At 44.7% G+C, this 26,183-nt stretch overlaps 1 protein-coding gene across 1 annotated transcript; it reads right to left on the bottom strand.

The window, feature by feature from the left end:
• Positions 1–255: 255 nt before the first annotated feature.
• On the bottom strand, positions 256–25,472 carry NYX (nyctalopin; the record flags this gene model as incomplete). Its single annotated transcript, XM_082609214.1, has 3 exons — positions 256–1,667; positions 24,381–24,522; positions 25,323–25,472. 3 exons carry the CDS (start codon positions 25,470–25,472, stop codon positions 256–258), a joined length of 1,704 nt encoding a protein of 567 aa, XP_082465340.1.
• Between the last annotated feature and the right edge of the window lie 711 nt (positions 25,473–26,183).

The following is a 26,183-nucleotide window of genomic DNA, read 5'->3' as shown; positions in this document are numbered from 1 at the left end:
TGCCCATGTGACAGGAGCAGAAATCCATAATCTCCCCCCTCCCACACATGGCATTTCCCAGGGTCCTCCTCTTCCCAGGGCCCTCCTCTTCCCAGGGCCATCTCTGGAGGCAAACTGTTCCTTCCACCCTCCGCTGTAATTTTCACCCCCCCGCCCCCATCCTGTTCCCCTCTCCCCACACCAACCACTATCAAGCCCAGTAAACTAAACTCCCTTGCCTGGCAAGGCAATCTGGGCCACCCCAGTGTGGCACAGTCAGTCCATCTGGAGGACAAACACCACGTGCTGGGCCACGTTGAGCAAAAGACCAGAGCCCAGGAGAAACGGTGTCTTGTGGCCCGAGCTGCCCACCCCCCGGGAGGGAAGGCTGTCAGACAGCGAGGCGTTGACCGGCCCCTCAGTGGTATTGGCCGCCTCCGCCACCGGGGCCCTCGGGGCCAGCAGCTTGGAGAGGAGGCTGCTGAACCTGCTCACTGTGGTGGCCACTGGCTCTGGGGACGGGCCTGGACTGGACGCGGTGAGGTTCAGCTCCTCAGGGTCCACACAGAGGCCGTCGGCGGAACGCCCAAAGGCCACCTGGCGGAGGTCCAGGCCAGCCACGGAGCCCGGGGAGGCGCACGGCACGTCCGCGGCGCGCCCAAAGCTCTCCATCCAGTCCTGCAGCCACTCCAGGCGACAGTCGCAGCGCCATGGGTTGCGGAAGAGGAAGAGGCGGCCCAAGAAGAAGCCGGGCTGGAAGGCTGCCCAGGCGAGCACAGTGAGATGGTTGCCGTTCAGATGCAGGGCCAGGAGGCCCGAGAGGTTCTGGAAGGCGCCCTCTTCCACGAAGGCGATGCGGTTGCGGTCCAAGTAGAGCAGCTCGAGCTCAGCCAGCTCGGCGAACCAGGCGTGCGCCACACGGCCCAGCGCGTTGCCGCCCAGGTTGAGCGTGCGCAGGCGGCGGAGGCCGAGGAAGGCGTCGGCTGGCAGCGCGGCCAGCAGGTTGTCGTTGAGCAGCAGGTGCTCCAGGGCGCTGCAGTCGCGGAAGGCGCCGCCGTGCACGGCGCGGACGCGGTTGGCCTGCAGGCTGAGCGAGCGCAGGCGGCGCAGACCCAGCAGCGAGCTGGAGGCCACGGCCTCGATGCGGCTGCGCTCCAGGTGCACATGCGTCAGGTTGGCTAGGCCACGCAGAGCGCCGGGCACGCGGCGGAACAGGTTGTCGAAGGCGGCGAGCTCACGTAGGGCGGGCAGCTCGGCCAGGAGGCGCTCGGGCACGCTGAAGAGGCGGCAGGCGGCCAGGTCAAGGCGCCGCAGGCGGCCGAGTGCGGCGAAGGTGCGCGCGTGCAGGTAGCGCAGATCGCCGTTGTGCGCCAGGCGCAGCTCGGCCAGACGCGGCAGGCCCTTGAAGGCGCCAGGCGTGATGAAGGACAGGTTGTTGTGGCGCAGCGACAGGCGGCGCAGCGACGGCAGCGTGCCGAAGGCCCGCTCGCCCAGGAAGCGCAGGCCATTGCGGTCCAGGTCAATGGAGGCCGCCTCGCACGGGAACTCGGCCGGCACCCGCAAGAGGCCCGCGCGGTCGCAGCGCACCGAGCAGCCGCGCTCCACGCTGCTGCAGACGCAGGCGGCCGGGCAGGCGCTCGCGCAGGCGTCCTCGGCAGCCCGGGCGCTGGGCAGGCCGAGGACCACCGCTGGCGGGGGTGGGGGCGGGGACGGGGGAGAGGGGAGGGAGGAGAAAAAACAAAAAAGGAACAACTGTCAGCCACAGGATCGCCCCAGGTCCAATCCTACCCGTAAGCGTGGCAGAATGCGGCCATCCACCAGGTTCTCAAATGTCCTACAGAGCCCTGTCCTCCAAAGGACCTCGTTCCGCCTCCCAGACCTTACTCAGGTTTCCCCACCCATCACACCCTTCGCCTTTGCTCTCAAGTTCTGTTCATCAGCAAAAGTCAGCTGGAATCCAGGCACCTGACCCAATCCTAAATCCCGCTTCCCACCACCTGTATCATGGCTTGTGCTCTCCTAGACCGCGACCTAGAGGGCTTGTTGTCTGCATGCATAGAGGGACCTGGAGGGCATCACTGTGGCCTACGCTCTAGCCCTGCACTGCCTAGTACCTAGCCCCCAGCCACATGGGGCTGTTGAGCATTTGAAATGTGACTAGCCTGAACTGAGGTGTGCTCGCAGTGTAAAACACACACCAGATCCCAAAGACTTAGTACCAAAAAAAGGTGAACTATCTCATCAATAATTTTTATATTGCTTACATGTTGAAACGATATTTTAGATATATTGGGTTAGCGAAAATATTAAAATCAATGTCGATAGTTTCTTTTCACCTTTTTTATTGGGCTGCTTAGAGAATTTAAACATGTATGGCTTGCATTATATTTCTATTGGTGCTGCTGTATCCCCTCCCACCGTAAGAATTCAGTTTTTGAGGGCTTCCCTGATGGTGCAGTGGTTAAGAATCCGCCTGCCAATGCAAGAGACACGGGTTCGAGCCCTGGTCCAGGAAGATCCCACATGCTGTGCAGCAACTAAGCCTGTGCGCCACAACTACTGAGCCTGCGAGCCACAACTACTGAGCCTGTGTGCCACAACTACTGAAGCCCACGCGCCCTAGACCCCGTGCTCTGCAACAAGAGAAGCCACCGCAATGAGAAGCCTGCGCATCGCAACAAAGAGTAGCCCCCACTCACGGCAACTAGAGAAAGCCCGCGTGCAGCAACGAAGACCCAGCACAGCCAAAAATAAATTAATTAAATACATTTTTTTTTAATTTTATTTTATTTTTTTGCTTTATAACAAATATAATCAGTTATACATATACATATGTTTCCATATCCCCTCCCTTTTGCGTCTCCCTCCCACCCTCCCTATCCCACCCCTCCAGGCGGTCACAAAGCACCAAGCTGATCTCCCTGTGCTATGCGGCTGCTTCCCACTAGCTATCTACCTTACGTTTGGCAGTGTATATATGTCCATGCCGCTCTCTCACTTTGTCACAGCTTGCCCTTCCCCCTCCCCATATCCTCAAGTCCATTCTCTAGTAGGTCTGTGTCTTTATTCCTGTCTTACCCCTATGTTCTTCATGACATTTTTTTTTCTTAAATTCCATATATATGTGTTAGCATACAGTATTTGTCTTTCTCTTTCTGACTTACTTCACTCTGTATGACAGACTCTAGGTCTATCCACCTCATTACAAATAGCTCAATTTCATTTCTTTTTATGGCTGAGTAATATTCCATTGTATATATGTGCCACATCTTCTTTATCCATTCATCCGATGATGGACACTTAGGTTGTTTCCATCTCCGGGCTATTGTAAATAGGGCTGCTATGAACATTTTGGTACATGTCTCTTTTTGAATTATGGTTTTCTCAGGGTATATGCCCAGTAGTGGGATTGCTGGGTCATATGGTAGGTCTATTTGTAGTTTTTTAAGGAACCTCCATACCGTTCTCCATAGCGGCTGTACCAATTCACATTCCCACCAGCAGTGCAAGAGTGTTCCCTTTTTTCCACACCCTCTCCAGCATTTATTGTTTCTAGATTTTTTGATGATGGCCATTCTGACTGGTGTGAGATGATATCTCATTGTAGTTTTGATTTGCATTTCTCTAATGAGTAAAGATGTTGAGCATCCTTTCATGTGTTTGTTGGCAGTCTGTATATCTTCTGTGGAGAAATGTCTATTTAGGTCTTCTGCCCATTTTTGGATTGGGTTGTTTGGTTTTTTGTTCTTGAGCTGCATGAGCTGCTTATAAATTTTGGAGATTAATCCTTTGTCAGTTGCTTCATTTGCAAATATTTTCTCCCATTCTGAGGGTTGTCTTTTGGTCTTGTTTATGGTTTCCTTTGCTGTGCAAAAGCTTTTAAGTTTCATTAGGTCCCATGTGTTTATTTTTGTCTTTATTTCCATTTCTCTAGGAGGTGGGTCAAAAAGGATCTTGCTGTGATTTATGTCATAGAGTGTTCTGCCTATGTTTTCCTCTAAGAGTTTGATAGTGTCTGGCCTTACATTTAGGTCTTTAATCCATTTTGAGCTTATTTTTGTGTATGGTGTTAGGGAATGATCTAATCTCATACTTTTACATGTCCCTATCCAGTTTTCCCAGCACCACTTATTGAAGAGACTGTCCTTTCTCCACTGTACATTCCTGCCTCCTTTATCAAAGATAAGGTGACCATATGTCCGTGGGTTTAACTCTGGGCTTTCTATCCTGTTCCATTGATCTATCTTTCTGTTTTTGTGCCAGTACCATACTGTCTTGATTACTGTAGCTTTGTAGTATAGTCTGAAGTCAGGGAGCCTGATTCCTCCAGCTCCATTTTTCGTTCTCAAGATTGCTTTGGCTATTCGGGGTCTTTTGTGTTTCCATACAAATTGTGAAATTTTTTGTTCTAGTTCTGTGAAAAATGCCAGTGGTAGTTTGATAGGGATTGCATTGAACCTGTAGATTGCTTTGGGTAGTAGAGTCATTTTCACAATGTTGATTCTTCCAATCCAGGAACATGGTATTTCTCTCCATCTATTTGTATCATCTTTAATTTCTTTCATCAGTGTCTTATAATTTTCTGCATACAGGTCTTTTGTCTCCTTAGGTAGGTTTATTCCTAGATATTTTATTCTTTTTGTTGCAATGGTAAATGGGAGTGTTTCCTTGATTTCACTTTCAGATTTTTCATCATCAGTATATAGGAATGCCAGAGATTTCTGTGCATTAATTTTGTATCCTGCAACTTTACCAAATTCATTGATTAACTCTAGTAGTTTTCTGGTAGCATCTTTAGGATTCTCTATGTATAGTATCATGTCATCTGCAAACAGTGACAGCTTTACTTCTTCTTTTCCAATTTGGATTCCTTTTATTTCCTTTTCTTCTCTGATTGCTGTGGCTAAAACTTCCAAAACTAGGTTGAATAAGAGTGGTGAGAGTGGGCAACCTTGTCTAGTTCCTGATCTTAGTGGAAATGGTTTCAGTTTTTCACCATTGAGGACGATGCTGGCTGTGGGTTTGTCATATATGGCCTTTATTATGTTGAGGAAAGTTCCCTCTATGCCTACTTTCTGCAGGGTTTTTATCATAAATGGGTGTTGAATTTTGTCGAAAGCTTTCTCTGCATCTATTGAGATGATCATATGGTTTTTCTTCTTCAAATTGTTAATATGGTGTATCACGTTGATTGATTTGCGTATATTGAAGAATCCTTGCATTCCTGGAATAAACCCCACTTGATCATGGTGTATGATCCTTTTAATGTGCTGTTGGATTCTGTTTGCTAGTATTTTGTTGAGGATTTTTGCATCTATGTTCATCAGTGATATTGGCCTGTAGTTTTCTTTCTTTGTGACATCCTTGCCTGGTTTTGGTATCAAGGTGATGGTGGCATCGTAGAATGAGTTTGGGAGTGTTCCTCCCTCTGCTATATTTTGGAAGAGTTTCAGAAGGATAGGTGTTAGCTCTTCTCTAAATGCTTGATAGAATTCGCCTGTGAAGCCATCTGGTCCTGGGCTTTTGTTTGTTGGAAGATTTTTTATCACAGTTTCAATTTCAGTGCTTGTGATTGGTCTGTTCATATTTTCTATTTCTTCCTGATTCAGTCTTGGCAGGTTGTGCATTTCTAAGAATTTGTCCATTTCTTCCAGGTTGTCCATTTTATTGGCATAGAGTTGCTTATAGTAATCTCTCATGATCTTTTGTATTTCTGTAGTGTCAGTTGTTACTTCTCCTTTTTCATTTCTAATTCTATTGATTTGAGTCTTCTCCCTTTTTTTCTTGATGAGTCTGGCTAATGGTTTATCAATTTTGTTTATCTTCTCAAAGAACCAGCTTTTAGTTTTATTGATCTTTGCTATCGTTTCCTTCATTTCTTTTTCATTTATTTCTGATCTGATTTTTATGATTTCTTTCCTTCTGCTAACTTTGGGGGTTTTTTGTTCTTCTTTCTCTAATTGCTTTAGGTGCAAGGTTAGGTTGTTTATTCGAGATGTTTCCTGTTTCTTAAGGTGGGATTGTATTGCTATAAACTTCCCTCTTAGAACTGCTTTTGCTGCATCCCATAGGTTTTGGGTCGTCGTGTCTCCATTGTCATTTGTTTCTAGGTATTTTTTAATTTCCTCTTTGATTTCTTCAGTGATCACTTCGTTATTAAGTAGTGTATTGTTTAGCCTCCATGTGTTTGTATTTTTTACAGCTCTTTTCCTGTAATTGATATCTAGTCTCATAGCATTGTGGTCGGAAAAGATACTTGATACAATTTCAATTTTCTTAAATTTACCAAGGCTTGATTTGTGACCCAAGATATGATCTATCCTGGAGAATGTTCCATGAGCACTTGAGAAAAATGTGTATTCTGTTGTTTTTGGATGGAATGTCCTATAAATATCAATTAAGTCCATCTTGTTTAATGTATCATTTAAAGCTTGTGTTTCCTTATTTATTTTCATTTTGGATGATCTGTCCATTGGTGAAAGTGGGGTGTTAAAGTCCCCTACTATGAGTGTGTTACTGTCGATTTCTCCTTTTATGGCTGTTAGTATTTGCCTTATGTATTGTGGTGCTCCTATGTTGGGTGCATAAATATTTACAATTGTTATATCTTCTTCTTGGATCGATCCCTTGATCATTATGTAGTGTCCTTCTTTGTCTCTTCTAGTAGTCTTTATTTTAAAGTCTATTTTGTCTGATATGAGAATTGCTACTCCAGCTTTCTTTTGGTTTCCATTTGCATGGAATATCTTTTTCCATCCCCTTACTTTCAGTCTGTATGTGTCTCTAGGTCTGAAGTGGGTCTCTTGTAGACAGCATATAGATGGGTCTTGTTTTTGTATCCATTCAGCCACTCTGTGTCGTTTGGTGGGAGCATTTAGTCCATTTACATTTAAGGTAATTATCGATATGTATGTTCCTATTCCCATTTTCTTAATTGTTTTGGGTTCATTATTGTAGGTCTTTTACTTCTGTTGTGTTTCTTGCCTAGAGAAGTTCCTTTAGCATTTGTTGTAAAGCTGGTTTGGTGGTGCTGAACTCTCTCAGCTTTTGCTTGTCTGTAAAGGTTTTAATTTCTGCATCAAATCTGAATGAGATCCTTGCTGGGTAGAGTAATCTTGGTTGCAGGTTTTTCTCCTTCATCACTTTAAGTATGTCCTGCCACTCCCTTCTGGCTTGTAGAGTTTCTGCTGAGAGATCAGCTGTTATCCTGATGGGGATTCCCTTGTGTGTTATTTGTTGTTTTTGCCTTGCTGCTTTTAATATGATTTCTTTGTGTTTAATTTTTGACAGTTTGATTAATATGTGTCTTGGCGTATTTCTCCTTGGATTTATTCTGTATGGGACTCTCTGTGCCTCCTGGACTTGATTAACTATTTCCTTTCCCATATTAGGGAAGTTTTCAACTATAATCTCTTCAAATATTTTCTCAGTCCCTTTCTTTTTCTCTTCTTCTTCTGGAACCCCTATAATTCGAATGTTGGTGCGTTTAATGTTGTCCCAGAGGTCTCTGAGACTGTCCTCTGTTCTTTTCATTCTTTTTTCTTTATTTTGCTCTGCAGCAGTTATTTCCACTATTTTATCTTCCACCTCACTTATCCGTTCTTCTGCCTCAGTTATTCTGCTATTGATCCCATCTAGAGTATTTTTTATTTCATGTATTGTGTTTTTAATCGATGCTTGATTCATCTTTAGTTCTTCTAGGTCCTTGTTAACTGTTTCTTGCATTTTGTCTATTCTATTTCCAAGATTTTGTATCTGGGAAATAGAATCTTGGATCATCTTTACCATCATTATTCTGAATTCTTTTTCAGGTAGAGTGCCTATTACCTCTTCATTTGTTAGGTCTGGTGGGTTTTTATCTTGCTCCTTCTCCTGCTGTGTGTTTTTCTGTCTTCTCATTTTGCTTATGTTACTGTGTTTGGGGTCTCCTTTTTGCAGGCTGCAGGTTCGTAGTTCCTGTTGTTTTTGGTGTCTGTCCCCAGTGGCTAAGGTTGGTTTAGTGGGTTGTGTAGGCTTCCTGGTGGAGGGGACTAGTGCCTGTGTTCTGGTGGATGAGGCTGGATCTTGTCTTTCTGGTGGGCAGGTCCACGTCTGGTGGTGTGTTTTGGGGTGTCTGTGGACTTTTTATGATTTTAGGCCACCTCTCTGCTAATGGGTGGCGTTGTGTTCCTGACTTGCTAGTTGTTTGGCTTAGGGTGTCCAGCACTGTAGCCTGCTGGTCGTTGAGTGAAGCTGGGTGCTGGTGTTGAGATGGAGATCTCTGGAAGATTTTCGCCGTTTGATATTATGTGGAGCTGGGAGGTCTCTTGTGGACCAGTGTCCTGAAGTTGGCTCTCCCACCTCAGAGGCACAGCACTGACTCCGGGCTCCTCAATTTGGGATGATGTGTTGTCTATTCATGTATTCCACAGATGCAGGGTACATCAAGTTGATTGTGGAGCTTTAATCCGCTGCTTCTCTAAATACATTTTAAAAAATAATAATAATTGAATTTTTGAAAACCCCCACTGAGCAAATTAAGCCTCGTTAAGAAGGGAGAATTAGGAAACAGGTTGGGAATGAAAGTAAAGCCTATCAATCTTTTTTTTTTCTTTAAGTCACTATAATTAAGCCATAAGGACAGCATACTAAATAAACTATCGATGACCTTCTTACACATCTCAAAAATTACTTGTGGACACTGTGTGGTTAATTCCATTCACCAGTCTTCGCTCTCTAGAGCCTTTTTCCCATCATCAGGGGAAGGACTGGTGCTTATAAATTAATTTTGTTCTGAGCATTTGAATGGAGGATCAGATAAAGACTTCCAAAGCCCTCCAGGTGGCTTGCCACCTGCAGGAAAGCAGAATGGCATGGCCTGCTTCTGTATGGTAGCCAGAAGTCCCAAGCCCCATCTTCAGTTCCAATGGAAAAGGCAGGATGGAAGATGCACAAGTTTTATTTTCTGGCCAGGAGCAGCTGGCAGGTGGAATGTGCTCCATCTGAAATTCCTGCAGAGGAGCAAAGGTACCCAGATGTAAAACCTGACCACTGCTATTCATAATTTCTACCTGTCCTCGACAGTACTCCCAAATTCCGGCAAACACCCTGGCTACCGTGCAGTCCCTCCCACTGTGTACACGTGATGCTGCCTTGCCTATCCAAGCCCTCGTGGGAACCTGAAGGTGTGGCCACACAAGGAGTGTGTATCAATAGATCTGCTTGCTGCTGCCTCTGTAGGTTTGCTCAGCTTCCAATGTCTTTTCAGTACATCTGTTATGGACACTCATGTTTTTCTCAGTTTCTAGGAAGGGGATTCAGCCCTTTCAGCCTTGGCTGGAGAACACTCAGCCCTTTGAGGAACCCTTCAGTTGTAAACTGTAGCTAGTTCAAAATTCTGATGTTCCAGAGACTTAGCTTTTCTCTCTCCCTAAGAACTGTGAACTAGACACCAAGCTTCCAGCAAAGTTCTTGGACCCTGTGCTGGGCTTGGCTGTAAACGGGGCAGCTGCTGGGCGGGACAGACACCCTGTTAGAGAGACAGGGCCAAGAATGTAACCTTAACTCCAGGCATCAGCTGGACAGAGGCAGAACCTTCTTCTATTAACTCTTCCAACTGGGTCAAGCAGAGGCATCAGATTTCCTTACAAATAGTCCTTCATTCTACTCTCTTCTCCTTTCTAATTAAGGGAAGTGCACTCTCAACCATATGACTCATGTTTCTGCTCCACAATAGCTAATATTGTTCCAGGCGCACTGTATGGCTCAGTAAGTATTTGCAGAATTAAATAGAATTGATGCCTTTCTCTGTAACAATCCCTGCTGGGGGATGTCATTTATTTTTAAAACTTTGTCAAGGAATTCATGGAATTATGACAGACAGGATACAACCAACTTGTTTGCATAATGCAAGAGATCAAAGTTTGGGCTCTTTGGCTGCCAGTTTTTTTTTTTAATACATGCAACAGGGGTGGGGGTGAAGCTTTTTATTGTATATCTTTTTACCTTGTACATTTTGAGCCATGTGAATGTATTACCTATTTCACAAAATAGATTAAAGTGGTTTTTTTTTAACTTTAAACACTCAAGATGTCACTATTAGAGACCTATTTTCAGCCTCTGAAACTTTGATAGCCATTAGGAACAATAACTAATTTACTGGACTATTTAGTGAAATTTAAATTAAATCAAGTAAATGCTCAGAACAGACAACCAAACTCCAGTATTGGTTTACCCAATATGAAGACTAAGTATATGCCTAGTGAGCCAGAAAAACGGCACCAAAGCAAACTATTTATTTATTTATTTATTTATTTATTTATGCCTGTGTTGGGTCTTCGTTGCTGTGCACCGGCTTCTCATTGCGGTGGCTTCTCTTGTGGCGGAGCACAGGCTCTAGGCACGCGGGCTTCAGTAGTTGTGGCACGCAGGTTCTAGAGCACAGGCTGAGTAGTTATGGCACACCGGCTTAGTTGCTCCGCAGCACGTGGGATCTTCCTGGACCAGGGCTCGAACCCATGACCCCTGCATTGGCAGGTGGATTCTTAACCACTGCGCCACCAGGGAAGTCCCCAAAACAAAATTTTAAAAAATAATAACATAGGGACTTCCCTGACGGTCCAGTGATTAAGACTCTGCACTTCCACTGCAGGGGGCGCGAGTTCAATCCCTGGTCGGGGAACTAAGATCCCCCATGCTATGAGGCGCCGCCAATTAGTTAATTAATTAAATTAAAGAATAATAACATTTGGGTGAGTTCTGCTTGCAATAATGGCAGAGTAGCTTGTATCAGACTAACATTTCTGCTGATTACTAGTGTCAACTCTGGAAAAATATTTTTTAAAAATCATTTGAACACAACACTGTAAATCAACTGTACTTAAATTTTTTAAAAAAATCACTTGAAGGCACTGGAGAGAAACCTAAACAGGCCACCAGAGTAGATACGACCCTTAAATGAAAAGAAGCAAACTGAGAGGCACATTTAACTGGCTTTTCCTCTCAGGGCATTTTCAAGTCCACACTGCACATGGGCAGTAGAGCTCAAGCAGAAAGCAAGAGTCTTACTGGGCTGAGAAATTAGAGGTCAGAGTGTATAGCAGCAACAGTGGCTGGAAATTGAGGAGGGAAACCATAAGAAAGAGGGAGCCACAAAATTTGCTCACAAGCTCCCCTTAGATCTTTGTTTGAGTCCTAAAGTGCATGTATGTGGAGTGAGTCCAAGGAGCCAAGAACAGAACTCCAAGAGAACTAAACAGAGATTTCAGCAATTTCCCAGTAATGAGAAGCAGATTAAGAGTTCAAAGTCCACCAAGTTAGAAGCTCTTATAAAATACCTCGACCTTTCCATTGAAACCCTGGAGGGCCACACCTCAGGAGTAAAGACCATTTCCCAGGGCAAAGGGTAAAACGGAATTAGGCCTTCCCTAACAAAGACTGAAACCAAGCTTCCCCTGTATCAAGGGGATCTGCCAGTAGTTTAGCTGAAGGCCAGAAGGAAATTCAACACTCTTCAAAGGAAGATAAGAGGATCTAGAGTTTCTATAACTACAATCTACAATATCTGCTATACAATCAAATAATACTAGATATGTGAAGAAGAGGCAAAACACGACATTGCTCAAGAGGAAAAAAAATAGTTAACAGAAGCAGACACAGTGACAGCCCAGATGTTAGAATTACAAAACAAGCATTTATTATAATTATGTTTAGGAATTTATAGGAAAAGATGGATATAATGCATGAGGATATGGGGAATGTGAATTTTAGAAGTATGGGTCAATTTAAAAAAAAAGGTATGGAAACTGTGAATATGAACCAAGTAGAAATCTTAGTACTGAAATAATACCATATCTGAAATTTAAAAAAAAAATCACTGAATAAGAAAAACAGCAGACTAGACACAACGGAATAAATATTCATGAATTTGAAAGAAGTCAATAGTCAATTACCCAAAATGAAGCTCAGGGAGAAAAAAGATTGGAAAAAATATGATCAGAGCTTCAATGACCTATGGGACAACATCAAGCAATTAGACTAACATGCATGTATTTGCAGCCCCAGAGGAGAAAAGAGAGAGAATATGGCAAAAAAATAATTGAAGACAATTTCCAAAATTTGATTAAAAACACAAAGCTCAGCAAACCCCAACTAATATCACACATGTGCACACACACACATATTATCTAGGCACATCACAGTCAAACTGCTGAAAACCAAAGTAGAAAGAAAATTCTTTAAGGCATCCAAAGAAAAAAGACACATTACATAGAGTAAACATCAATTAAAAAGTGATGACTGATTTCGTATCAGAAACAGTGGAGGGCATAAGACAATAGAATTATGTCTTATAAGCTGCTGAAAGAAAAGCAAAATCTGGCAACCCAGAATTCTATATCCAATGGAAATATCTTCAAAAATGAAGTACAATAGAGATGCTTTCAGGTTAACAAAATCTGAGAAAATGCATCTACATCAGATCTTCTGCACAACAAGAAATGAAGACATTGTTTAGCTTGAAGGAAAATGACACTAGATGAAAGTCAGATCTACAGGAAGGAATGAAGAGCAATGGAAATGGCAAATATGCCACTAAATATAAAAGACCTTAATTGCTTAACAGACAAGTGACTGTTGAAAGCAAAACTAACAATGTGTTGTGGAATTTATAACATATGTAAATGAAAAATATGACAATAGCATAAAGAATGAGAAGAAGGGTAAACTAAATTGTACTCATAAGGATCTCGTGTTACACGTGAAACTGTATAAGACTAATTCAAAGTAGACCACGATACAGACTTGATGTAAGGGGTATGCACCACCAGCATAACTGCGTGGGCCACAGAAACCATGCTGCAAGCCCATCTGGGTGCTGACTGCCTCATGATGCTTTTAAAAATGGGCATTGCAGTGGTGGTGTGGATTTCGTCAATTAAGTGGAGAATGGGGAAGCAAAGGCTTTTCCCCAAACCTTTAAGGTGGGTTTTTGTTTGGGGTGGGTTCCCCCCCCCCCGGATTTTTACTTTTAAATCTTAAATGATATACTGCAGGCCTCAGGCATGACAGACAATGAGCAGGTGAAGAACCAATGTTCTTCATTGGTTCTTCATTGGAAAGTGTTCAAAAACTCCTGTGTTAGCTAACAAGCTTCTGAATGTATCACTGTAGTCCACAGAGAAGGCTGGGAAAGGTAGCAAGGAGATGCTGCATCAGCTACTGCAGACTTAAAACAAAGTTGGTGTCTCTTTGGACTTTAAAATTGTTCCTATGTAGCTTATTTTATTTTTGTTTAATCAAGTAAACAAGAGGGTTTTTCCATGGGGGAAAAAAAGTAGACCATGATAAATTAAAGATGCATATTGCAATCCCTAGAAAATAAAAAAGAATCTCAACCCCTACCTCACAGCATACACAAAAACTTATTTTAGATGGACCAAAGACCTAAATGTAAAAGCTAAAACTATAAAGCTTCTTAAAGATAACACAGGAGAATATCTTTGTGACCTAGTGGTAGGCAAAGATTTCTTAGGGGAAAAAAAAAAACATTAACCATAAAAGAAAAAAGTAATAAATTAGATTCATCAAAATTTAAAAGTTCTCCTCTTTGAAAGACACTTGAGAGAATGAAAAAACAAGCCACAGACTGTGAGAAAATATCTGTATATTTTCTCTGTATATATCTCATAAATAACTTGTATTCAAAATTTCTAAAGAACTCTCAAAACTCAATAATAAGAAAACAGGCAAAAAATTATAAATAATTTATTAAATAATAATATTCAAATAAATATAAGTTTATAAATAAACTTATGATGATATTATTAAATAATAAACTATAAATAAATAAATCACCCAATTAATAAATGGGCAAAATATTAGAAGAAACACTTTACCAAAAAAGATATACAGGAGACAAATAAACACATGAAAAGATGGTCAACATTATTAGTTGTTAGGGAAATGCAAATTAAAATAGTCACCTATTAGAATGACTAAAATTAGAAAGACTGACCACACCAGGTGTTGGAGAGCATATAGAATAACTGGAACTCTCTTACTCTGCTGGTAGAAATGTCAAATGGTGCAACCATGTTGGAAACAATGTGGCAGTTTCTTTAAAAGTTAATCATGGGCTTCCCTGGTGGCGCAGTGGTTGAGAGTCCGCCTGCCGATGCAGGGGACACGGGTTCGTGCCCTGGTCTGAGAAGATCCCACATGCCGCGGAGCGGCTGGGCCCGTGAGCCATGGCCGCTGAGTCTGTGCGTCCAGAGCCTGTGCTCTACAGCGGGAGAGGCCACAACAGTGAGAGGCCCGTGTACCGCAAAAAAAAAAAAAAAAAAAAAAGTTAATCATACACCTGCCTTATGATTGACCCATTCTACTTGTAGGGAAATAAAAGCACACGTCCATACAAAAGGCTTGGGCATGAATGTTCACAGCAGCTTTATTCATAATAACCCAAAACTGGAAATAACACCAACACCCATCAAGAGTTGAATGGGGGGACTTCCCTGGTGGTACAGTGGTTAACAATCTGCCTGCCAATGCAGGAGATACAGGTTTGCTCTGTGGTCTGGGAAGATCCCACATGCCATGGAGCAACTAAGCCCGTGAGCCACAACTACTGAGCCTGCGCTCTAGAGCCCGTGAGCCACAACTACTGAAGCCCGAACGCCTAGAGCCCGTGCTCCACAACAAGAGAAGCCACCGCAGTGAGAAGCCCGTGCACCGCAACGAAGAGTAGCCCCCGCTCGCTGCAACTAGAGAAAGCCCGCGCACAGCAACGAAGACCCAACGCAGCGAAAAATAAATAAATAAATAAATGTATAAATAAGTAAATAAAAAGGAGATGGATCTATTTGTATAACATGGAAAGACTTCTAAGATATATTTTTTTTAAAAAGAGTTGAATGGGTAAACAAATTATGATATATGCATACAATGGAATACTACTCAGTGATAAAAAGGAATGGATTATTGATACATATAACATGGATGACTCTCAAGATAATTCTGCTGAGTGAAGGAAGCCAGACAAAAAAGAGCACATACTGTATGATTCCATTTACAAAAAGTCCTAGAAACTGCAAATTAGTCTATAGTAACAGAAAGATCAGTGGTTGCCTGGGGATGGATGGGGGGGCAGGGAGGGGCAGAAGGGAAGGATTATAAAGGGGCATGAACTTTGGGGGTGATGGATGTGGGATATGTTCATTATCTCAATTGTGCTGATGGTTTCATGAGGGAACACTTTAAATATGTTTAATTTGTTATATGCCAATTATACCTCAATAAAGCTATTTTTTAAAAGAGATACCATTTGTGTGTGTGCCTGTATGTGTGTATGACTTGTATACAGAATATAAAAACTACTCCTACAAATGAAGAATAATGAAAAGACAAACTAAATAAAAATGAGTAGAAGACCTGAACACTTTACAAAAGAATATATTAAGGGCTTCCCTGGTGGCGCAGTGGTTGAGAGTCCGCCTGCTGATGCAGGGGACATGGGTTCGTGCCCCGGTCCGGGAAGATCCCACGTGCCGTGGAGCAGCTGGGCCCGTGAGCCACGGCCACTGAGCCTGCATGTCCGGAGCCTGTGCTCCGCAATGGGAGAGGCCACAACAGTGAGGGGCCCGCGTACCAAAAATAAATAAATAAATAAATAAAAAATAAAACTACAGTGAGATTTCCCTACACACTCACTAGAATGGCTGACAACCCTAAATGCTGGTGAGGATGTAGAACAACGGGATTCTCTTACATTGTTGATGTGAGTGGAAAATAGTTCAATAACTTTGGGAAACTTTGACAGTATCTATTAAAGCTAAACATATGACTATGATTCAGCAATTCCATTCCTAGGTATTTACCCAAGAGAAATGAAAACAAAAAGTCCACATAAAGACTGTACAAGAAAGTTCACTGTGGCTTATTCAGAATAGACCAAAACAGGAAATTACTCAACAGCAGAGAAATAAATTACACTGTATTCCATACAGTGGAATACCACTCAGCTATAAAAAGGAACAAACTATTGACACAACAAAAACATTACGGTGAGCAAAAGAGAGCTGTCACAAGAGTACATACTATACGATTAAATGTACATGCAGTCCCAGAAGAGAGCTGCTTGAAGTGGCTCTGGGAGCTCAACAGACATGGCCTGCAGATGTATTCCACCCCCAAAGACAGCAAATATGCACAGGGCAGAGTTTGGGAAGTATGGTACCATATGTTGTCCAGATGATATAAGCATGTCTAATGCTATTCAAATTAACCACAGTTTATGGGTTTCTTTTGCTCTTATAACAACCAACTTTTAATAAGTATTTGCTCGGGGCTAAGCTTGCTATATATATTATTCCATTTAATGACAACCCTGCAATGTAAGTATTCTTCTCTTCTACCCACAAAAAGAGGAAACTCGGGTTCAGGGTGGTTAAACACCACCAACCTTTGATTTTTGTCTTTCCACTGTACTGTACTATCCCCCACCCACCCAACCCTAGCCTTTCTGAGCTTTTGTTTCTTTAACTGTGAACTGAAGAGCCTGCACTTCCTGACCTTGGAGGGCCCTTCTGGCTCTCATTTTCCACAGTTGGACAGCAGCTGTTGCCAAGCACCACATCTAAGAAAAAATACCCCACTCAAAACCCCATGTTTCTCTGCAGCCTCCTCCCAGCCACAGCTGTTTGGACTGAAGGTGAACTTTTTTTTTTGCGGTACGCAGTCCTCTCACTGTTGTGGCCTCTCCCGTTGCGGAGCACAGGCTCCGGACGCGCAGGCTCAGCAGCCATGGCTCACGGGCCCAGCCGCTCCGCGGCATGTGGGATCTTCCCGGACCGGGGCACAAACCCGTGTCCCCTGCATCAGCAGGCGGACTCTCAACCACTGCGCCACCAGGGAAGCCCAGGTGAACATTTGACCTAAGCAGAGCCAATCAGATTCATTCCTTCCCTGTGAACATGGAACAGGCAGCGAGATCATGTGAGCACCAACTGCTATATAGCATTGGGGCTGGGGTTTGTACCAAAGCCATGTATGTACAGGTCAAAGTCATCGGGGAGCCGGAGCCAAAGGCAAGGTAAGGAAACTGGTGTGCAGAGAGAGGAGTAGATTGGCCATGAGAATCACAGGAAAGGAGATCAGGGACAGTGGAAAGCTCCTGGCCAGCCCTTTAGTTCCCATAAGGCCCTGCTATAGCTATTTCTGTGACATTTCCCTGCTTCCATTTCAGAAACCCACTCAAACCATCTGGGCAGACCAGTGGATTTCTGTTCCTTGCAACCAAACCATCTCTGCTTGTAGTGGACATCTGATGCCTTTTCCGGCTACCCAGCTCCTTTTAAGTACTGTTCATACATTTAGGGAATTTCCTACATTATAAATCCTGCCTCCTCAATACAGAAGCCAGAAACTCTCTTTTCTCAACTTCCCTTGCAGTTAGGGCCCAGGCATGTGACCTAGCTTTGCCTGTCAGAAGTAGGCGCCAGGCAGAAACCATTTTCTGGCCAGGATGGTGGCAGAGTGCATCTGGCTTCCAGGCTCCCATGGTGGAATTTCAGGCACCCAGCACCCAGCATGATGCCTGTGAACGGTCAGGTGTGTCCCCCAGTGGTGGTGGCCATGGGGTCTTTGCTGGAACTGCCCCACTACCTGATTTAGGCATTGCTCCGGGCAGTGAACCTCCAACCAGGAAGCCTGGGAACACCTAGCATCCCTGAATAAACCCCTTCTCATCTTCAGTGACCTGGAGTGGGTTCTATGGCTTGCAGTGAGATTCCTGAGCAACATCCTAAGTAAGACAGGTTCCCGACAGGTTCCCGTAATCCCTTGAGTACCATCTCCTCCTTCTGGCCCCTCCCCTTTCCCTGAGAACCTCATGAACTCTTCACCTTGAAAGAGAAAATGACTCAAATTCGAGACCAGGCAGCACCCCTCAACCAAAAGGAAGCTCTTTGCCATTCATTGGCAGGAAATATAGAAAATGGAATCAAAAATTGTTTAGGCCATCCCCAATTTTTCCAAATTCAAATGAAAAGCGGCCTCTCCTGGAATCAGAAGGGATCATTCCAAAGACAAATCTCCTTGGCTGTCCAGAGCTGAGTTCCATGGGAATCCCTTGGCCAAAAACACATTTACCAAATTAAAATAAAGATCACAGTTTGAGAAGAGAAGTCAAACTCATTGGCAGTTGCTTAGCAATTTATTTTCTCCCATCGGAATTTTTGGGAAGGCTCCATGTGGAAATCTGAAAAGGCTTCAGTGCTTTTATTCCCAGCCTGAGGTAGGGAGGGGAAGATGAGAAATTCAGCAGGATGGGCCTCAGCTCAGCCTGCCTCTGTCATAGCTCCAGAATTCACATGTGGGGCTTTCCAGAGCATTCGGTCTGGAAACACTCCTCCTGAGGGTGCGGCCTCTCACGCTAAATCTCTCGTAAACTCTGATGACACTGCCTTTCCCCCCCTGCTCTCTCATACTGCTTTTTTTGTTGTTTTTTTTTCTTTTGTTTCTCAGTTTCCTCATCTGTAATAGATGGACAATTATGAGGAACAAATGACTTGTAATACTTGAAAGAGCTGTGAAAGCATTGGGCCAAGCTAACAGCAGATTCCATGAGCCACTGTTGTCACAAGATTAAATCTCACCAAGGGACCAGTACTTCAAGGACCATGTGAATATCTGCCCCAGAGTGGAAAGCAAAATACCAAGCGTCAGAATACTGAAGTTATTACTACAAGTAAACTACAAAGGAAGAATCTAGAATGGTTCTCTACCTGGGCTGCACATTAGAATCACCTAAGGAGCTTTTAACCAACTCACAACTCACCAGATTACATCAGAATCTTCAGGTGTGGAAGCAGGCATCCGTACTCTAAAAAGTTCCACAGGGAATTCCAATATATAGCCCAAGTCAAAAACCAAGGGTCGGGCTTCCCTGATGGCGCAGTGGTTAAGAATCCTCCTGCCAACATAGGGGACACAGGTTCAAGCCCTGGTCCTGGAAGATCCCACATGACTTGGAGCAACTAAGCCCATGCGCCACAACTACTGAGCCTGAACTCTAGAGCCCACGAGCCACAGCTACTGAGCCCCTGTGCCACAACTACTGAGGCCTGCGTGCCTAGAGCTCGTGCTCTGCAACAAGAGAAGCCACCGCAATGAGAAGCCTGCACACCACAATGAAGAGTAGCCCCCGTTCACCACAACTAGAGAAAGCCTGTGCGCAGCAATGAAGACCCAACACAGCCAAAAATAAAAGAAATAAAAAAAGAAAATCCAATCCCCCCAAAAAAAACTAGGGGTCTAGGTGGACCAACTTTATAAAGATGGGATTCGTCTGTTTGGTATCAAACACTACAGGGTGTAAAATAAAGTTATCGCATGCCCCAGCAATTCCACTCCTAGGTGAAAGTGGGTGTTCTAACAAATACTTGTACGCAAGCGTCCATAAGGCACTATTCACAATAGCCCAAAGATGGAAGCAACAAATGTTCAACAACAGGTAAATGGATAAACAAAACATGGTCTAGCTACACGGTGGAATATTAATCTGCCATAAAAAGTAATGAAGTATTGACACATGCTACAACGTGGCATGTGTCAGTACTCAAAAACAGAACCTCAAAAACATTATGCTAGGGGAAAGCAGCCAGACACACAAGGCCACATATGATTCCATTTATATGATGTATCCAGAATAGGCAAATCCATGGAGAAAGAAAGTGGATTAGTGGTTGCCTGGGGCTGACAGAAAGAAAAGAGTGAGTAGTGACTGCTTAATAGGTACCGGGTTTCCTTTTAGGATGTGAAAATGTCTTGGAACTAGATAGAGGGGATATATGCACAACATTGTGAATGTACTAAATGCCACCGAATTGTACACTTTAAACTGGTTAATGGTTAATCTTTTGTTATGTGAATTTTACTTCAAGCAACAACAACAAAAAAAGGTACAAGGTGTCCCTGAATTGGGGCAAATACCAGAAATGGGTCCCTGCCTTTGTATTCTGGTCCAGTATACTGGCCAGCCCCCGAGCTGCAGGGAGGCGGCAATGGCCGGGCTCAGATGCCCGCACAATGATGTCTTTTTTTAATTATATTTTTTTTGGAATGCTGTCTTAATGCAGACCAGCTGAGGGATTTCTCCGTAGGTCCTCAGCTTTTTGAGTATATGCTTTTGCCCCTTGAGGTTTGCTAGGAAAAGAGTTACTCATGGAGTTTCCAACCACAGACTGAGTTTGAAGTGTTTCTTCACCCTCATTGTTTTCAAAGAACTTGTGCCTCACGAAGCCAAAATAGCAAGGGAAAATGTGATCCATTTTCTGATTTCAGCAAAATCTCTTCAGCCACTTTGGCTCTACAAGTCATTCCCCTCCCACTCTCGGTAAATGCTATCCCAATTACTCCTCAGACCAAGCCCCAGTGCCGGATTTTCAGAACCAAATGGGCTGAGGGAAGCAGAAATGCAGTGAGGGAGACCATTCCATGGCCTCTCATCTCACAGTGACCCCAGAACTTGCTTCTCACATCATGCAGGTATCTTCTGTGACAGACAAGAAAGGCTCATGGGTTCACACTGCAGCTTTGCTGGCCAATGTGAATCATGGGGGCGGTGGAGAAATCAGTTGGTCTTCAGAGGGGTGGTCTGCTAATGGCCTCGCAGGCCTTGTGGATCTCGAGGTGGAGAGCTGTCCCATCTAAGGAGGAAAACACTAGGCCCCAGAAAGTCCTCCAGGTCTAAATACAACTGCTCCAAATTGGAAACAACTTAAGTGCTCAACAATAGGGTAATGGATAAACAAACCAGTACACCCAGGCAAGGGAAAACTACTTGGTAATCAAAAGGAAGCAGCTACTTATCTATGTAATGACGTCGATGAATCTAACCCACATACTGCCCAGCTCTCCACAGTGCCTGACTCTCAATAACGAGGGATTTGTTCTCCTTGGGGTGCAGCTCTCTCCCTACAACCTTCCTTTTTTTCTTTTAAGTCGATTCAGGTATAATTTACTTACGATAAAACGTATCCATTTTAAGTGTACGTAGTTCAGAAAGTATACCAAACATATGCACCCACATAACCCCCACCCCAATCACAATGTAGAATATTCCTACTACCCAGAAAGTTTCCTCAGGCCACCCCCCTTTTTTTTTTTTTTTTTGCGGTACGCGGGCCTCTCACTGTTGTGGCCTCTCCCGTTGCGGAGCACAGGCTCCGGACGCGCAGGCTCAGCGGCCATGGCTCACGGGCCCAGCCGCTCCGCGGCATGTGGGGTCTTCCCGGACCGGGGCACGAACCCGCGTCCCCTGCATCGGCAGGCGGACTCTCAACCACTGCGCCACCAGGGAAGCCCTCTCAGGCCCCTTTGACAGCAGTCCCCTCCCCATCCTCTGCTCCAGGTAACCAGTAATACAGTTTCCGAAGTATAGTCTTGCCTGTTCTAGAACTTCATGTAAATGAAATAAAATGGTTCTTTCAGTCAACATTGTGTTTGTGAGATTCATCAATGTTGCTCCGAAGATCAGTTGATGATTCCTTAGTATTGCTGAGCAGTGTTCCGTTGTATGGCTGTACCGCCATTTGCGTATTCAGTCACCTGCTGATGGACATTTGGATTGCTTCCAGTTTTCACCTATTGTGACTAAAGCTGACTAAAGTGACTAAAGTGACCTATAGTGACTAAGGACTTGGGTGCAAGTCTTTTTGTGGACATGTGTTTTCATTTCCCATTTATCTAGGAGTGGGATTGCTGGCTCATATGGTAAATATATGTTGAACGACCCAAGAAACTGCTAAACAGTTCTCCACAGGGGCCGTGCCATTTTGCATTCCCACCAGCTGGAGAGTCCCAGTCGCTCCACATCCTCACCAACAATTGCTATGGTCTTTTTGACTAGCCATCCTAGTGGGTGTGAGGTGGCATCTCATTGTGCTTTGGATTTGCATTCCCCCAATGACTACTGATGTGGAGCATCTTTTCATATGCTTATTAGCATTTTGCATATCTTCCTTGATGAAACAGCTATTCAAAAATGTTTGCCAATGGGTTGTCTTATGATTGGATTTGAAGTTTATATATAATATATATATATATATTTTTTTTTTTTTTTAAATGCAAGACCTTTATCAGGTATTGTCATGGTTCTAATCTGGGCAGCTTCACCTATTCAACAAGCAAACCCTTATTAAGAACTTAAGTAAGACTCTAGAGACAGGAGGCAAATAAGCCCCAAACCCTAGCCCTCATTAAAGACTCATGGTTTAGAGCAAGCCGATGGCGAAGACCCCTGTAAAGCAAGACAAGGAAGTGGGATATTGTGGACAGCAGGAAGACCCTGAAGGGGTTGCCATGGGGGAGGGGGGAGAGGAGAGGCATTTCCAAGAGACCCTCCTGTGGAGAATTTCTGTTTCAGTTTTGCCCTAGATTTACCCTGCTATGAGCCACCTCTGATTCCACCATGATCTTGTTTTGTCAGGCTGATTCAGTCATTTTTCTCTAGCTGGGGTGGTAGAGTCCTATCCCTGCCTGCTTCTCGGGAACACGTTGTCTGCAATCCTTGTGACTTGTAGTCAGAGTAATATTGTCTGTGCTGCTGAGTGCGTTTTAAATGAAAGCGCCAGGGAATGTGGAGATGGTCATTAATTTTAAGTGCATCTATTATTAGCAAATGATGTCACCGCTCAGCTCTCCAATTTGTCACAAGAAGTCTGTCTGTATTTCGGGTCTCTGCAGCAGGGACAGTTCCTCTTAGGCAGCATGCAGGCTATGAATACTGTCTGCTTTCTGTGAGGAACAGGAGAGCTTTGGGTACAGAATTAAAATAATGTTGGCTCTTCGAAGCAAACATTCTGTCCCAATGAGTCAATCAAACTTCATATCCTTTCTAGGTAGGAGAAATGGCAAGGAGCTGACTGTTTGTAATTATATAAATGTCAACCTCTGTCCTTTGGAGACTCCTGCAGCTAGGAAGTCATGTCCTATTTATCCATACTGTTCCCTGAGCCTTGTTCCAATTTTTTTTTTCTCATTTACTTATTGAGTCGGCCATTAAAGAATGTAAGTTTCTCAAGGACAAAGGCTATGCAATTATCTCTCTCATGATATCCCTAGAGTGTACTGAAGGTACAGTGTGTACCTGTTGATTCCTTGAATACAGCAAGTTCTACTTTTTAAAGGTGGAATTAAAGAATAAGAAAATTCTATTACTACCGTTCTTAGAATTATCTGGCAACATTTTCTCTGCCGGCATGGCATAGAGAGGTCTATTATGTGGGTCGTTATGACCTCAAATAATTACACATTCACCTGAGGGTCAGAAGAACAGAGTCTGTGTAAATTGCTTACTGCAGAACTTAACAAGGGATTTTGCCTTGGGCTATCTCGGTTGGGTTGGAACAGCTGGAGCTGTAGAGGTGTGGAAAAAAATTGGGGATGAGTCTTCTTATTATGTTAAAACCCATATAACAATAGGACCAAAAAACTTGGAAAAAATTCCTAAACATCCATAATCACATAATTCCAACATGATATTTTTCATGTCATCTTCCTCCTTTAGGAAGATGATTTCTTTAACGGATTTTTTAACGAAATGAGCTTAAAATAATGTGATTAGAAAACCACTATAGTTTTTGGTAATTAAACCAATGAATTCATATCTGAAATTAGAATAAGAAAACCACCAAGAGTTTACTTCATATATTTGGCTCAGGAGTTTTGTTTTTAAAACAAACAAAAAATCAAAAACACCCCCCCTCCCCGACCTGCTGTTTTCTTTAACTCTCTGTACCCTCCCCCATGATCGCACATTCAGTGAAACCTAATCAGAAGTATTGGTGTCCAGGTACAGCTTTCATGGAAGCCACCTGAAGCCCACACTTCTTGGGTAGAAGCCCTGTGGTTTCCACGCATGTTCTAGCATCTTCTACTGACTTCCCAACCCCCTCACCCACTGGCAGGTGTCTGCTAGGGGACGGAAGGAGGGGGCCTTGGAACTCACCATGCAGCAGCAGGAACAGCATCCCGCAGCTTTTCACGCACCTGGTGGCTTAGAACCACCCAGCTGTGGAATCCCTACCTAAGGGGAGAGAGCACAGGTCACCGGGTGCCCAGGAGGGGGTCCCTTGACAACCAGGTCACTCAGGCCCCTCTCTATACCTCCACTTCCTCCTGAATGCCCTACCTTTCCCCCTTCTTCTCTGCATGCATTTCTCCCCATCACCTTGGTGCTGGGTTAGGAAAAACCAGTAACAATAGCCAATCAGACGCTCCCCCCAAACTGACAGCTTGGATGTGTTTGGAAATCCTTCGTCAGCAGCAACTCACACGGACTCACTGACAACCCAGCAAGGAAATGGACAGAGAGGAAACCTCTGCAGAGAAGCATTAGTGAATAGTCCCCAAATGTTGCTTACCATCCTGGGGCTCTGCCTGATACTGCTCCTCCTCCAAGGTGCCCTTCAGCTCTCCCAGCCCATCCATCTCCCAAGTCAAGCAGCCACAGATGCTAAAAATGATTCGACAGAGAAGGAAAGTGGGGGCAGGGAGGATGGTGAGCTGGGGCAGAGGAGAAATAGTTGCTTATGCAGGTTTGAGTGCCTGTTTTTCTTTCTCTAGATTTAATGGCAGGAAAATCCTGTATCAGATGAGGATTAACAGAGATGAGAGAATGTGTCTGCCTTTCGAATCACCAAAGCCAGTGACAGATTTTGCTGACACACCAATCAGCTTTATTCCCAGGCCTCAGCTTCTCCATCTGCCTGGCCCCTTTCTCTCCTTAAACCTTCCGCAGACCCCGCCTCCTGCCCTGACCCCAGCCCCAAGCAATGTGCAGCCAGAAACTGGCTTCCTGCCACCCAAATAGCATTATCAGCATTTTGAACAAGGACATGTCATATAACTTGGAGAGGTGGGGAAGGGACAAAACAGCTTAAAATAATGATGTTTTCCCGAAATGCAGGCTGCTGCTTTCCTTTCTCTGTGGAGTAGTTGAAGGCGGATGATCCAAAAACAGACTGAAGATGGCTTTTCACTATCACGAGGCTTGGAGTCCCGGCTTTGGGGTCAAGGCCATACTTGCCACCCCATAAGGCAGCAGGTCCGTGGGCCATTTTCAGAACCTGGCTGAGATTTCTCAAGCCCATCAGGACTCAGGGTGTGGCCTCAGACCAGCAGCAGCCTCTGGGAGCTGGTGAGGAAGGGGGATGTCTCAGCACCCCTACCCCAACCCCACACCCCTGGAATCAGCATCTGCATTTTAACAAGACTCCTATGCTCCCTAAAGTGGAAAGCCCTGGTTTAGGGGAGTGATGAAGGGGGTCTGCTCAAGGTGGTGGCAACAGTTTGGCTGCCCTCACATTCTTCTGGGCCCAGCGGATCCACCGGGCCTGGCTGTAGGGTCTGGCCCTCAGCTCTGCTCGAGCAAGCTCCCAGGTATCCATGGCAACCTGCTGCATCCTGGCTGTCATGGCCTTGGTGTGCCAGTGCTGATGGGCCAGGAGCCCCATCCCACAAAGAGGTCTCGGGGTGTGAAGCTAAGCATCTGAGGCTGCTGTGCCCTGGGGAATTTTTGTTTTCTTTCATTTGGGTCTTGAAAGCCAAAATACGGTTGAACTTGTCATAACTTCTGCTGGGAAGGAAGCCATACTGGGGATGGGGTATGGATGTGGGCGGAGGGAGCCCGCAAATGAAGTCCCTGTCCCCAGAGCGGTAGGCAGCTCTCCCCTTGTGACCGCTCGTGTTGGGGGCATCCTTGCAGCCTTCATTCCAAACCTTGGCCCCATGAAGCCTCTGCAGCAGGCCACAGACTGAAACGTGGCTGTGAGAGCAGCCTGTCGGCACCTACAACCCTGGGCTGTGCTTACTGGGTCCACCTTGCCTTCTGTCTTCTGCAGGCTAGTGGGCCTGGGGCTCTAAACCAAGGATCTCCCTCAGGAAGACCGCCTCTGCCTGTGAATCAGACATTTCTCCCGAGTGGGAAGTAAGGAGCAATGAGAAGCCTGTCAGGGGAGAGACGAAGGGCCCATTCACTGGGCCAGCTAGTCACACTGACAGCAACTGGGGAACAAGCAGCCTTGTCATCCAAACCTAGTTCCCAAGGGGAAAAAAAAAACAAGGAGGGAGGGGTTGTCACAGGAAGTGCGATTGACCGGCATGCCCCCAAAGAGAAACTTCAGACTGGACCCTGTTATCCAGAGAGCAAGACAGCAGGCCCCCAG

Source organism: Mesoplodon mirus (assembly GCF_964341445.2).
Source record: "Mesoplodon mirus genome assembly, chromosome: X".
Lineage (NCBI taxonomy): Eukaryota > Metazoa > Chordata > Mammalia > Artiodactyla > Ziphiidae > Mesoplodon > Mesoplodon mirus.
The sequence above is the reverse complement of the archived record's forward strand: the minus strand, read 5'-3'. Positions and strand labels throughout refer to the sequence as shown.